This window comes from Tupaia chinensis, unplaced genomic scaffold, assembly GCF_000334495.1.
Source record: "Tupaia chinensis unplaced genomic scaffold, TupChi_1.0 Scaffold144255_1, whole genome shotgun sequence".
NCBI lineage: Eukaryota > Metazoa > Chordata > Mammalia > Scandentia > Tupaiidae > Tupaia > Tupaia belangeri.
Genome location: NW_006204113.1, coordinates 3,557,348 through 3,572,925, shown reverse-complemented (window position 1 = coordinate 3,572,925; position 15,578 = coordinate 3,557,348). Strand labels below are relative to the sequence as shown.

Sequence of the window (15,578 nt, the reverse complement as noted above, 5' to 3'; positions counted from 1 at the left end):
ATTTATATTTATATATACACACACACACATATACACACACACATATATTTATATATATACACACATATATATATATGCACACACATATATTTATATATATACATACATATACACACATATATTTATATATACACATATATATAAATATATGCATATAAATATATATTTACACATGTGTGTGTATATATGTATGTATATACACACACATGTTTATTTATTTAATTCCATTTTTTTCTTTTTTTAAATTTGATCAGGGAGAGACAGAGAGAGAAAAAGGGAGAGGGAGAAAGCAAGCCACCAGGTCCAGGACTTGAACCATGTGGGAATCCAGCTCCTTTAACCACCACGCCGTCCACCAGCCCACCTTCAGGTTTATATTAGTGTTGCCAGATAGAGTATTTGTACCGTCAGATGACCAGCCCCATCACAGGTGACTGGAGGACTTTGTGGCTGGTGTCATGAGACCAGTCTCAATACTTTTCCGTAAACTTTAACCCAGGCAGAGCACCTGTAATCCAGGTCATTTCCATCTTCAGAGACTTACCATTGTATGTGTTGTGGAGCCACCTTGTCCCCACTCAGTCTAAGTGATCCTGCATGGGCTAATTCTCTCGTACAGCTCTGCCATTTCACCCTATAGCTCCCGAGGTTGCCCTGAGGATGGTCTCCAATCCGCCAAGTCATCTTTAGAGTATGCCTCTGTGGGGACCAGCAAGCGGTGTGGTTGGTAAAAAGCACTGGATTCCCACAAGGCCAACCACAGTTCAAGTCCCGACCTGGCAGCTTGCTTTCTCACTTTCCCTTTCCCTCTCTCTCTCTGGTCAAATTTGAAAATAATAATAACAAATGGAATTAATTAAATAAATAATTCTTTTTAAAAAAGAAGAAGAAGAAGCATGCCTCTGTGCAGGGACAGGGTCCTGCTTTTGGCTATGTTCACCAGCTTCTATATCTTCCAACCACATCTTATCGTCCTGGTCTCTTGGGCAGACTGAAGCTCAGAGGCTCCTTGTCCAGATTTAGAGCTCTGCCCTGAGTAGCTCATCCCCAGTACCTTTATCTGCAAGGGAAATGAAAGCCAGTAAAGTCCAGTCTGAGGGTCTTGCGGGATGTCGAGGTTCAGACAGCAGGTACCCCATGGATGTGGGGAGCAGAAGTTCTTGGTGGTGAGGAAAAGAGGTGGCCAGATGTCTATAGTGATCACTGCTTCTTTATTGGCAGTTCTTATATTTATTTAAAAAGAAGATCAGCATGTAAAAGTTTTTAACCTTAGGCCAGCCCCAGAGTACAATGGTAAAGTGCTGTGTGTAGAAGGCCAGATCCTACACGGCCTACTTTGGTTAGAGTCCCAGCTGGGAGGAGGCTTGAGAACCTTACCTGCATGCCCCATATCCTGATGGGATGGGGAAATGGAGATTGTGGCATGACAAAGCCCCATTAGGAGGGCTTGCTGGGACCAGCAGTTAGCGTGATGGCTATGTTGCTGGACTCCCATGTAGCTGATTGCTGTTCGACTCCCAGACCCAGTGGCTTAAACTCAGGCCCAGCACATGTGCGTGAGTGCCCAAGATCCCGAGAGGAGAATGGAGGAGAAGAGATTGTGGCGTGTCCATCCCCCCTGGGTGTGATTTCTTGCTTTCTGTCTGTCTGTCTGTCTCTCTCTCTCTCTCTCTCTCTCTCTATTTTTCTGGCGAGCGCATGCGCCCTATAGCAAAAACCTCTCCAAAAAAGGAGGGCTTGCTTCCTCTCTTCAAGTATGCTGTGCCCTCTGGTAATTAAAAACAAAGCAAACAACAAAACTTAGAACCTTTTCCTGAAAGTAAAGAATTCAGCAATTGCTGGGGGAGAAGAGGCTGGAGAGGATGTTAGGACTTTTTGATTGCAGGTGATAGGAACACAGTTTAAGTGGTGAAAGCTGAAACAGGGAGCTCAGGGAAAGAGATTGAGGTCCAGAAGCCCTGGGCCCACTAGTGAGAATCAGGGGCTTACTGCTTCCCTCAGGCTGTCTGTGTCCTGTCCTCCAGTCAGAAAAGGTGTGGGTGTCTGTGGGCAGGATCCCTGTAGGTTTCCCCCCTGATGACATCGGTACTCTATCTTTTGACAATTTTAAAAAGAGAAGTTTCGAGTTGTGATCTGCTGGCTCCAAAAGGTAGCGTTTTGTAACCTACTGACCATCTTTGTTTTTTTTTTAATGCCATCGCCAGTTCATAGAAATGATCATTGGTTTCTTAGACAAGCATTTACTTAAAAAAAAAAAAAAAACAGGAAAGAGACACCTTTCTCTTGGCTTCCCCCTCTCTCCTTTTTTCAGTCGCTCAAAATATAATACTGTGTTTGGTCCCATCTGAAAATGACTGTTTTCAGACACATAAAATGGGAGCATTTTACACAGAGGTCCTTGTCATTTTCACAAATGGAAAGCAAATGAACCAAATCTAGTTGGGGAACATTGGTTTTCTCTTTTCTGCGCTAGTACAAGCTTTTTCTTTGTTTGTTTGCTGTAGGGAGTGTGTGCTCACCAGAGAGAGACAGAGAGGGAGAGAGACAGAAGGAGAGAGAGGGAGATAGAGAAAGCACCCTCCGGGGAGAATGACCACATTGCCATCCCTTCTCCTCCATTCTCCTCTTGGGATTTTAGGCATACATCCACATGCTCTTGATGTGTTTATCTTTTTTCTTCATTTTACTTAATATTATTTTTTAAATTGCTGTAGGGCACATATTTTCACCAGAGACAGACAGAGTGAGATAGCAAGCCGCCAGATCCAGGATTTGAACTGTGGTTAGCTATGTGGGAGTCCAGCACCTTAACCACCATACTACCTGCAGGCTTCCTCTGACATGTTTTTCAAGATGCTGGGTCTGGGACTTGAACTGCACTGTTGGCCATGTGGGATTCAGCCACCTTAACCACCATGTCACAAGACTGGTCCCAGTGACAAGCTTCTAGAAAGCCAAGCTTTCTACTTTGACGGTTGAAGAAAAGATATTTGACTTGCCTGGGGCCTACCATGTGTCAAGGGCTGACTTTTAAGTCTGTATTTCAGTAGAGAGAATGCCACTGATGTTTGCCCCCCCCCCCATTAAACAACAGAGTTAGCATGTAGTGAAGCAGAACATGTAATGATACATTTTATAGAGTTTGCTTTACTGTTATTGTTTTTTATCTTAGGTATATTTTTGTACAACGGGCATCCAATAAAACAGGTAGATATCTTGGGAACGGTCATTGGCACGAGAGAAAGAGATGCTTTCTACAGTTATGGAGGTAAGAACAGTTGTGTCTGAAATGGCTTTTATGCTAAAGGCCCCCACTTAGCTGAAAGTGGAATTTGAAGCAGCCCCAGGCTTTCAGAGCAGCTGGAGACCCTCGCAAAGTCCGAGGGTTTCCCCTATTGGAAGCCCCTTAAAGGCCCAGATGTGGAACTTAGTACACACGAGGCAACAGGTAGGAAGGGTACGGATGACTAATGTGTGGTGGCGGCGGCTGGGGAAGGAGGTGGAATGAAATGCAGTGGTCTGGAATCACTGATGGACGGGACGGCTGCCTGACACCCGAGAGCACAGTCACACCTAGCAGAGGATGGTACGCGTGTATATGGGTACCTTTCAAGTAGACTCTGAGAAGACTTGGACTTGTGGAAGATCATTTTAAAATATTTTTATCAATAATAGATTTTTTTTTAGAGCGAGATTATTGCTATAGGGTACGTATACTCACCAGAGATACAGAAAGCAAGAAATCACCCCCCCAAGGGGGATGGCCATACTGCAAGCAATCCCTTCTCTCAAGAGCTTGGGCACACATGCACATGTGCCCAGTGTGAGTTTTAAGCTGCCAGGTCTGGGACTCGAACCGCAGTTGGCTCCATGGGAGTCCAGCAGTGTAACCACTTATGCCATCTGCTAGCCCGTCAATAATATTTTTTTAAAAAACAAGCCTGGGGACCGGCAGGGGGGACGGGAGGTTAAGGCGGAACGGTAGTTAAGGGCGCTGGACTCCCTCATGGCTGACCACAGTTCGAGTCCCTGATCTGACTGCTTGCTTTCTCACTTTCGCTCTCTCTCTCTGGTCAAATTAAAATAAATAAGTAGATAGATAGATAGATAGATGGATGGATGGATGTAACAAGCTCTTGGTGCTCAAAGGGATAAAGGTTTCCATATTTTGGACACCAGAGAGTTGCTAGAATGTGATTTTTTTTCTTTTTTAAAAAAAACTATTTAATTTTATTCATTCATTTATTTTTAATTTGACAGAGACACACAGAGAGGGTGGTGGCGGGAAGTGACAATGCAAGCCACCAGGTCTGGGACTCGAACCTTGGTCAGCATGTGGGAGTGTCCAGCATCTTAACCCCCATGCCACCTCTGATCCCGCTAGAATGTGATTTTTAGTATAAAGGGCTTTACTTTTTTCAGGGAGTTCAGTGTAAGCACTTTAATATGTTCCCCTGTGCTACTCCAAAGTTTTCTGCAGTACAGAGGCCACATTGAATGTTTTGTGGGACACTTAACTTGAATTCCAAAGCTGTGCTGTAATTGATATTGTCACTTTTTGGTGATGTTGCTTTGAATTTATCTTCTTGCTCTATTTGGAGAAAGACAGAAGGCCAGTGAACTTTGTAACCAAGAGGATTTCCTCAGCAGTCCCTTCATGATTGGTCGTTTATAGGATACAAGATCATCGCATTTATTCAGTACCTATGCATTTTCCCAAGGGTCATTGTCTTATAAAATAACAGATAAATAAGAGAGACCAGATAAATGAGGTCTCTCATGCCTTCTTTTTCCCTGCTTGTTTTTTTTTTTTTTTAACTCTGAAGTAGATCATCTTGTCAAGTGTGCTTTTTACTGAATGCCTTCTCTGCTTTATTGTACCAAAGATACCGATTCTGTTTTTCTCTAGACAACTTAACAAACACGACTAAATTCCTGCACGGTCGAGCAAACGCATTGTCTGAGGGATGATAAGGTACACTTCCTCTCTGAAGACCAGTGATGAAGTAACAGTGTCTTTCAGTTTACAAAATCCTTTTCATGCATAACTTCATGTTATCTTCCTCTACTCTTTCAAAACAGAAAGGATTGATAATATTTTCACTTCATAGATAAGAAAACAAAGGCCCTGTAGCTTAAGGTCACGCTATGGAGGTCCACGGTGGAGGGTCTGACTGACTGACTCCAGTGTGCTCCACAGTCCTCACGTAACTCAGTTTGCTTTTCCCCTCCTTCCCTCTTAGACGGCCTCCCCCCCACATCATCTGCTGCTTGTTTTTAGTTTTCTGTTTTGCAGATCAAATAAATGAGATTATTTGTGGACTTCAGTCGTGGCCCTACGGCCAGGCCAGATGTAAAATCTGTGACCTGAAGGGGCTGCACTTAACCCCTTTTCCCATTATGAAAAGATTAAGATGATACATTTGAGTCTTGCCAGAGAACCTTTCCCTCTGAGTGGGCGGATGCCGTGAGAGCATGACAGCTCTGTGGGCTGTGGGAAGATGAAACGCATCTGAAGTTGAAGTCATCGAGAGTAGAAACGCTTCCGTGACTGTGGTTCTCACGTGGCCTGTTCAGGTGGGAGCTGCCTCTCTCCCTGCTGTTCTCAGGCCCAGCTGGGCTCTTGGGCCACCTGCCAGCCAGCCACTCTCTGCCGTCTTGGGTCCTGCTCCCCTTGACTCATGAGAGGCTGTGCTGGGTGTTTCCTGCTCACCCCGACTTATCCCATTGTGAAACAAAAGACCAGTGGCCCGGTGGTGCTGCCCAGCTGTATGTAGAGCGTCATGGCGCTCTACAGGAGCAGTCAGACCTCGGCACCGCGGCATAGGTCTGCCGGGAAAGGTTACAGACCAGGGAAGTCTAACGGTTTGGTGGCAATACCTGGAGGGCCGGGAGCACGGGGCGGCAACTCAAGCTCAGAGCTAGAATCTTGGGGGCTAAGGTGGAGACTAGAATCACCTCTATGGGCCAGCCTCTGGTCTGGTGGTTGAGGTGGTTGGATTGCACACAACTGACTGCACAGTTCAAGTCCTAGACCCAGTGACTTGAAAAACACTCTGGATGTATGTGTGTGTGCCCAAGATCTCAAAAGGAGGGAGAGATGAAAGAGAAGGGATTGCAGAAAAGCATTTCCCATAGTGGGTGCTTTTTCCTTTCCCTCTGCTTCTGTCCCTCTGCAGGTACATGCACTCCCGGGAAAATTTTCAGAAGAGTAGAATTTCCTCACATTTTCTCTTTTCTTCTTTCTTTCTTTCTTCTTTTTTTTTTTTTTTTTGAGAGAGTTTTTTGCTATAGGGTAACTGTACCCCCGGAGACAGAGAGACAGAAAGTGAGAAATCACCCTCCGGTGGGGATGGTCACACCTTAATTCCTTCTCCTTCATTCTCTTCTTGGGTTCTTGGACATAAACACACACGCGCCTGGTGTGAGTTTTTAAGCCACTGGGCCTGGGGCACAAACCATGGTCAGCTACATGGAAGTTCAGCAATGTAACCATTAAGCTATCTGCTGGTCCCAGAATTAGAACACATTTTCTAGAACAAACATTCATGTGCTAATTTCTTTTTCTAGAACAAACATTCACATTTTCTAGAACAAACATTCATGTGCTAATTTTTTTTTTTAAACTTTTCCTTATGAATCAAGATTTTCAGCTGGGCAGAGTAGTATTGTGCTTAGAGGTGTACATTTTTTTTTTAGAGAGATTCTTGCTATAGGGTGTGTGCGCTCACCGGAGAGACAGAGAGACAGAAAACAAGAAACCCCTTCCCCAGGGGTTGGCCACAGTGTATTACTCACACACACATATGCACAGTAATGGGTTTTAAGCCTCCAGGTCCAGGACTCAAACCACAATCGACTTCTTGGGAAGCCAGCAATATAACCATTACTTCATCTGCTGGTCCTGGTGTTGTACATTTTTAAATTCAGAATGTCCTTATTAATTGTTTTGTTTCTTAAAATAACACCTGTTATTAAATTAAACTCAAAATTAGAAAATTTAATGAAGTACAATTCAGTCATATGAAACATTATATATTTTTTATTTTTTTAAAAAAGAACATTCTTTGTATTTTTTTTAAAGAATTATTTCATATTATTACTATTTTTAAATTTTCTATAGGGCATATGCACTCACCAGAGAGAGGGAGAGCAGGAAAGTGAGAAAGCACGCTGCCAGGTCTGAGACTCGAACTATGATCAGCCATGTAGGAGTCCAGTGCCTTAACCACCATGCCACCTGCTGGCCCTGCAAAACACTATAAATTAGACAAAAATAATGTCAATATTTGGACAAATATCCTTCATAATATTCATAACCTCTTCCTTGAAGAAATATAGGATTGCCGTATTGGTCTTGTTATGTATATTTCTCTTCGTACTTATTATTTTCTGAAATTAGGCTTACAGTCAATGTATACGTGTGGTCATTGACTACTGGCTTCCTTCTCCACACTCCAAAAAAATGCTATTAGCATTTAATGTCTTTTTTTTTTTTTTAAGAATTATTTATTAAGACCAGCAGGCAGCGTGGTGGTTAAAGTACTGGACACTCCCATATGGCCTCTCGTAGTTCGAGTCCCGGACCTGGTGACTTGCTATCTCACTTTCCTTCTCTCTGTGTATCTGTCTTTCTCTCGTCAAATGAAAATATATGAATGAATAAATAAAATAAAATAAATAATTCTTTTTTAAAAAGAATTGTGTGTTGTTATTATTATTTTTTTAATTTGCTATAGGGCACATGCATTCACCAGAGAAAGAGGAAGGAAGAGAGAGAGAGAGAGAGAGAGAGAGAGAGAGAGAGAGAGAGAGAAAGAAAGTGAGAAAGTAAACTGCTAGGTCTGGGACTCAAACCACATCAGCCATGTGGGAGTCCAGCACCTTAACCAGCACACCACCTGCAGGGCCCAGCATTTAATGTCTTAAAATCACACTGTTAAATGTTTTACATAAGTTGGATTATAATAGGATTTATAGAAAATATAAGATTATATAAGATTTCTATCTTACATTGAGGTATGTGGGGTTTTTTGTTTTGCTTTTAGTTTGCTATAGGGTGCATGTGCTTGCTAGACAGAGACAGAGAGAAGGAAAGAGAAAGTGAGAAATCAGAAATCACCCCCTACAGGGACCAGCAGTTAGTGTAGTGGCTGTGTCGCTGGACTCCCATGTAGTCGACCGCGGTTCGCGTCCTGGACCCGGTGGCTTAAAACTCAACGCCGGGCGCATGTGTGTGCGTGCCCAAGATCCTGAGAGGAGAATGGAGGAGAAGGGATTGTGGCGTGGGCATCCCCCCTGGGGGGTGATTTCTCGCTTTCTGTCTCTATGTCTCTGTCTGTCTGGCGAGTGCATGCGCCCTATAGCAAAACGCCTCTCCAAAAAAAAAAAAAAAAGAAAGAAATCACCCCCCACAGCCCCTTCTGCTCCATTCTCCTCTCAGAATTTTGAGCACACACACACACACACACACACACATGCCTGCTGTGTTTTTTAAGCCACTGGACCCAGGATTCAAGCCAAATAGTGGGCCATATAGGATCCAGCACCTTAGCCACCACACCACCTGACTGGCCCAACGTACATCTATCATTTCATAGAAGTGAATGTAGAGCTTCATTATAGCTTGTTTTTTTCCAACTTCTGGAAAGTACATGTGCTCGCGGGCGCGGTGGCGCCCGCCCTATGGCAAAAATCTATGGAGGTTGGAGGATTGCGGCATCGAGGCTGTCTCTCTCTTTAACAACAACAAAAAAAAAGGGAACCAGCAGTTAGCGTAATGGCTATGTCGCTGGACTCCCACGTAGTCGACCGCGGTTCGTGTCCCGGACCCGGTGGCTTAAAACTCACGCCGGGCGCGTGTGTGTGCGTGCCCAGGATCCCGAGAGGAGAATGGAGGAGAAGGGATTGCGGCGTGACCATCCCCCCTGGGAGGTGATTTCTCGCTTTCTGTCTCTACGTCTCTCTCTGTCTGTCTGGCGAGCGCACGCGCCCTACAGTGAAAATCTCTCAAAAAAAAAAAAATACATGTGCTCGCCAGATAAAGAGTGAGAGAGACCTCAGTGGGGCATGGTCACAAATTCCTTTTCTTCTGTTTCTGTATCCCATCAAGATTCCGGGCACACGTGCACGTGTTCAATGTGTTTTTCAAGCTGTTGGGACCAGGGTTTCAGCTGTGGTCTGCTGCGTGGGATCCGGCTTCCTATGTACAGCATTTAACTGCTGTGATATGGAGCTGGCCCGTTCGTTATAACTTTTTATTATCACGTGCTGCATCATTGTAATATATGTAATCAATTCCATACTTACAAACACTTAGGTTATTTTCAGTGTTCAGTTTTATAAATGTGAAATGAACAGCTCTACCCAAGGTGTACTATTATTATAGTGTGTATACTACTTTGTTTTTCTCCTTCAAATAAATTATTAGAAGTAATTGCTAGGGCTGGCAGGTGGCATGGTGACTAAAGCACTGGACTCCCACATGGCCGACTCAGTTCAAGTCCCAGCCCAAGCCCTAGAGTTTTGCTTTTTCATTTTTTTTTCTCTCTCTCTCTGTCCCTCTTAGGTCAAATTGAAATAAACAAATGAATAAATAAATAAAATTAAATTAAATAATTATTTTTAAAATAAATAAAAAGATAAAAAACAAAATGTAATTGCTTAGAGAAATATACCTGTATCAAAATTTAGTGTATGTTTCCAAACTTGCTTTTTGGAAGCTAGGTACTAATTTATATTCCCACTAATACCATATTTTTTAAAAGAATTATTTATTTATTTATTTAATTCCATTTGTTATTATTATCTTTTAATTTGACCAGAGATAGAGAGAAAGGGCAGGGAGAAAGCAAGCACCAGGTTCAGGACTCAAAATTGTTGGCCATTTGGGAGCCAGCACCTTTAACCACCAGGCCACTTGTCGGTCTCCTTAATAGCATATTTTTAATATTTGTTAGTCTAGTAGTTGAGAAATTATTTAATTTCCTCGTTAATATTAACTAGTGATTATGCATGTTGACAAATTTATTGGCCATTTTTATATCTTCCATGGCTTACACGTTCTTTACATTTTTTTTTTCTTGAGTCTTTTTCTTATTCATTTACTTGAGCACGAACCCTGTCATTTGGAAAATTGCTACCCAGTATTAGTTTTTAGGTTGTCAACCACATCAGTCTTTTTTTAAAAAACGAGTTCTGAATCTCAGGTTTTATTTAAAGAAATTCCTCCCCACCAACTCTAAAAGACTAAAAATCTTGGCTTATATCTTCTTATCATCTTAAATTTACCTATTTTGTATTTAATAAAATGGAACTCATCTAAAATATATTTTAGTATAAGAAATATTTTTTGGGGGGCCCGTAGTTAGCGTAATGGCTATGTTGCTGGACTCCCATGTGGTCAACCATGGTTCGAGTCCCGGACCCGGTGGATTAAACTCACGCCAGGCACGTGTGCATTCGTGCCCAAGATCCCGAGAGGAGAATAGAGGAGAACAGATTGTGGCGTGGCCATCCCCCCTGGGGGGTGATTTCTTGCTTTCTGTCTCTTTCTGGTGAGCGCACACACCCTATGGCAAAAACCTCTCAAAAAATTTTTTTTCTCAACTTTTCCTTTTAATACATATTCAAGCCAACAATAAGCTTTTATGCTTCTCTGCATTATGTGAGCTTTTATAACAGTTGAGTTGTTGCTTTTTAAAAGAAATTATGAAGCCCACTAACCCCATGCTTGGCAACGTCTATTGAGTTTGTCAGAAAAAATTAGGCAAAGAGAAAATGCCTGTCATCCCATAGCAAACATCTCTAGCTTCTTTACAGCTATAAGTTCCAGTATAATGAGTAATTTATTTTTTTGCAATAGAAATAATACAGACCAGTATTGTTTCCAGGGCCAGGATATAATTATTTTCTGTGATGAAAATGAAACTACCCCCTTGTGTGATGTGCTTGGCTTTATTTACATCCCCTGCAGTGGTGAGGACTGGGCAGAGGCTCTCTCACAAAGAGAAGCCCAGGCCAAACAACTTGGAACACTGTCCTGGTAAGTCAGAAAGCTAGCAGGAGATGGTGACAAGGCTCTGCTCTGAGCACCTGTGCCTCCTACCACAGATCACATGACGATGCTCTCTGTGTCAGTGTGGGAGAGAGAGGCTGGCTTTGCATGTAAGCAGTCTTTGAGATTGCACTCAACTTCCTGAGGACACCATTTTTAGTAGAGGGGTGTGGCCGAGAATCATTAGAGAATCATGCCTAAAATGTTGGCTATATCCCACCAGACTCTTGTATTCATATTGGCATGTGCAGGCGAGCAGTTCATTGGTTCTAAAGGTGGAAAGAACTTTTAATACGGGACTCGCATCTCCTGACTACTGAGAAAATGTCATCGTTCAGTGTGACGAATTGCAGTGGTGACATGATCATTTCCCAGCCGTGCCTAAATCCCTTGTCTCCCCTTTATGCTTCCCTTACAGTGGATGACAGCACCGGAGTTATAAACTGCATCTGCTGGAAAAAGTTGGGTCATACCGAGTCTTCACCAGGTAATGCTGCTCGCTGTACTCCTTGACTTTTAAGCTAACCAATGGCTTTTCCTCAATGTGGCTCATCAGAATGGCTGTAGGGCTGTATCTTCACGCGTATCCATTGGTATGAATTCCACTGATCAACTCAAAGCACTGCTCCGGAGAGAAGCAGAGAGAGCGATAGAAAGTGAGAAATCATCTTCTAGGGTGGATGACTATGCCACAATTTCTACTCCTCCATTTTCCTCTTAGGATTTTGGACACGTGCACACATGTATCCGGTGTTTTTTTGTTGTTGTTGTTTTGTTTTAAGATTTATTTAATTCCATTTGTTATTATTATTATTATTAATTTAACCAGAGAGAGAAAGAGAAAGCTAGAAAGCAAGCTACCAGGTCTGGGACTCGAACCGTGGCTGGCCATGTGGGAATCCAGCAGCTTTAAGTACTACATCACCTGTCAGCCCCTCTGGTGTGTTTTTCAAGCCCCTGGGTCCAGGATTTGAACCACTGTGTCAACTATGTGGGATCTAGCACCTTAACCTCCATGTCATCTGTTGTTCGCAAGAGTGAGATTTTTTAAATTTCAGTAAGTAGACGAATAGGTGAATCATCGTAGCAGGAAGCCCTAATTTGAAATTACTTTGCAGGTTTAAAGAGGGGGTGAGAATGCGAGGAGAAAGCCTATAAATGATTCCCATCAGATTCCGTAAGAAGTAATGTTTTTAAAGGGTTCTCAACTCGCTCAATGGCTTTTCTTTATTTAATTGCCCTCAGTTTAAAAGTTTTCCATTGGAAAGTGGCCAATAAAGGCTGATTTTTTAAAATGAAAATTTAGCTAGAGTCAAAAATTATGTTCCAGTCAGTTAAAAGTATAAGAATATAATACGAACTCCCATAAATGTCACATTGAATGTACCATTTGGGCTTAGCTTATGAGCAAAGTTAAGAAAGCTTGGCCCTTAATATTAGAAATTTAAAGGGGATTTATCTTTCATGATGGAATAGACGACTTAAAATGAAGTTCCGCCAGGCTCCAACCATCTCGTTACATTCATTACATGACACGGCGTGAGCCTCCTTTCAGCGGTTCGGCCTACTCCTGAAATGAAAACTGGCCCTCTCTGTCTCAGACCAGCCTTCAGTCTGACAGTTTCAGTGGTGCTATAGGAACCATTTATTACTACTTTTCATGTCTGCATAATGGTCATGAAATTTATAAATACCTTTAAAATTCAGCCTAAATAGAAGAGGACCTGGGCATAGGGACCCAGATGGAATAGCCTTTTAAAAAGTAATACTTGGAGATTTTCTAAAGCAACTCAGTAAGCCGAGCAGCCTCAGTACGGATGGAGTTGTTTCCCAGGTGTTGGTCACTGCATATACACTACAAAGCCATGATGATCAAAAGTGTCCTAGGTTTAAAAGCAGACAATTTGGGCCCAGCAGGTGGCCAGCAGGTGGCACGGAGGTTCAGAAGACTGGATCCCACATGGCTGACTACACATTCAAGGTCTGGACCCAGCACCCTGAAAAACATGCCAGGTGTGTATGTACATACGTGCCCAAAATCCCAAGAGGAGAATGGAGAAGGGATTGTGGTGAGGTCATTTCCGCTTGGGGAAAGAGGCAGTTTTTCACTTCCCCTCTTTCTATCTCCCTCTATCTCTCTAGAGAAAACTAAAAGAGAGAGAGAAGGTGAGGAATCATCTCCTGATGGAGATGGCCATGCCACAATCCATTCTTCTCCTTTTTCCTCTTGGGATTTTGGGCATGCACACACACGCACCTGGTGTGTTTTTCAAGTCGCCTGGTCCAGGACTTGAATTATAAACACCCCACAGCAAACTAAAAAAAAAAAGAGAGAGAGAGAGAAAGAGAAGAAAATTTGATCAAGAGACCAAAAGAATGATTCAGTTTATTCCAAAAGCCCTATGCAAGCTAGCCCCATAGCCTAATGTTTAAGGGAGCCAGATCCCTCATAACCAATTGCAGTTCAAATCCCAGTCCCAGTGACCTGCAAAACACGCCATGTTCATGTGTGCTCCACATCCCAGTGGGATGGAGAAATGGAGGATAAGGGATTACAGCATGGTCATCTCCATGGAAATCACCTTCTCTCTGTCTCTCTTTAGCAAGTATATATGCCCTATGGCAAAAACCTTTTAAAGAAAAAGGAAAGAGGGACCAGGAGGTGGTGTGGTGGTTAAAGATGCTGGATTCCCACATGGCCAATTGTGGTTTGAGTCCTGGACCTGGAAGCTTGCTTTCTCGCTTTCTCTTTCATTCTCTCGCTCTATCCCTTTCTGGTCAAATTGAATAAATAAAGTTAAATAAATTAATTCAAAAAAAAAAAAGAAAAGAAAAGAAGAAAGGAAATAGAATGGGAGAGTGCATATAATAACCATAACTGATAAAGCTTCCTTGAAATCGTGAAGAAATGAACATAAGTTTAAAAATGAATGCATAAAAGAATAAAGAATATGGACTGACTTCATCCATAGCTCAATGGTTAAGTGCTGTGCAGAGGAAGCCAGATCCCATGTTAAAGACCAGAGTTTGAGTCCTAGCCCCAGTGGCTTGAAAAATTCAGTGAGCAGGGAACAGCAGATGGAATAATGGCTACATCACTCAACTCCCATGTAGTCAACCGCTGTTCAAGTCCTGGACCTGGTGGCTTAAACTCATACCGGGTACATGTGTGTGTGTGCCCAAGACCGACCCTGAGAGGAGAATAAAAGAGAAGGGATTGTGGCGTGGCCATCCCCCTCGGGGGTGATTTTCCGTCTCTTGTCTTTCTGGCAAGCACACGTGCCCTATAGCAAAAACCTCTCCAAAAAAAAAGAAAAAAGAAAAGAAAATTTTACTGAGTGTTCATATGTTCCCAGGATCTGGAAAATTGGAGGAAAAAGATTGTAGCATGACTAAGCCCTGTTGGCAGGGGACAGGGAAAGGGGTGGTGAGCTCTCCTTCTCTTTCTCTCTCACATGCACAGGACCTCTGGCATTAAAAAGAAGAAGGAAAGAAAGAAAGAAAAGAAAAGAAAGACAGGCCAGATCATCATATGTAAAGACATATAGCCTCTCTTGCAATTTGAAAGCAAAACAAGCCACATGGAATCAGTATGGATTCATTAGGGTATTAAGAATCTAAACAACTGGGAACCAGAAGTTAGCGTAATAGCTATGTCACTGGACTCCCACATAGTCGACCGCGGTTCGCGTCCCGGACCTGGTGGCTTAAAACTCACGCCGGGTGCGTGTGCATGCGTGCCCAAGATCCCAAGAGGAGAACAGAGGATAAGGGATTGCAGCGTGACCATCCCCCCTGGGGGGTGATTTCTCGCTTTCTGTCTCTATGTCACTCTCTGTCAGTCTGGTGAGCGCACGCGTCCTATAGCGAAAACCTCTCCAAAAAAAAAAGAATCTAAATGACTGAAGCTGGTGTAGGAGCTGGGAGCATACTTGCTGATGATGTGGAAAAGCAGAGTGGGGGGTCTCTTCCTCTCAGTCCCATATTGAACTCACCTTGGAAGAGGTGCATCCAGTCTCAAAATGGAGGCAAAATTGCCGTCCAGTTGCCCCCAGCCCGACTCCGGCTGTTATCGCTGCTGCCTGGGGGAGGAGGGTCATGATCCAAAGAAAACTAGAGCAATTGAGAAAACTGATCATTGGTGAACTGAGCTTTGAAGCTACAGATGATAGTTTAAGAGAGCATTTTGAGAAATGGGGCACACTCAGATTGTGTGGTAATGAGAGACCCCCAAACAAAACAGTCCAGGGGCTTTGGTTTCGTGACTTCCTCTTGTGTTGAAGAGGTGAATGCAGCAATTGCGGCCACACAGAGTTGATGGGCTGTAGTGGAACCAAAGAGAGCTGTTTCCAGAGAGGATTCTGTAAAGCCAGTGCCCATCTCACAGTGAAGACAATTTTTGTTGGTGGTATTAAAGGAGATACAGAAGAATATAATTCAAGAGACTGCTTTGAAAAGTTTGGCAAGATTGAAACCATAGAAGTTATGGAAGAACAACAGAGTGGGGAAAAGGATTTGCTTT

General features: G+C 43.0%; 1 protein-coding gene across 7 annotated transcripts in view; it reads left to right on the top strand.

The window, feature by feature from the left end:
* STN1 (STN1 subunit of CST complex) overlaps positions 1 to 15,578 on the top strand; it is a 58,951-nt gene that overhangs the window by 9,045 nt on the left and 34,328 nt on the right. For 6 of the 7 annotated variants that reach the window (XM_006166402.3, XM_027767408.1, XM_006166400.3 and 3 more), the window contains exons 3-4: positions 3,173 to 3,268; positions 11,475 to 11,543. In XM_006166402.3, the coding sequence (XP_006166464.1) occupies positions 3,173 to 3,268; positions 11,475 to 11,543 (165 nt within the window). The remainder of the gene's footprint in view (positions 1 to 3,172; positions 3,269 to 11,474; positions 11,544 to 15,578) is intronic. The other variant, XM_027767406.1, reaches the window with a different exon arrangement.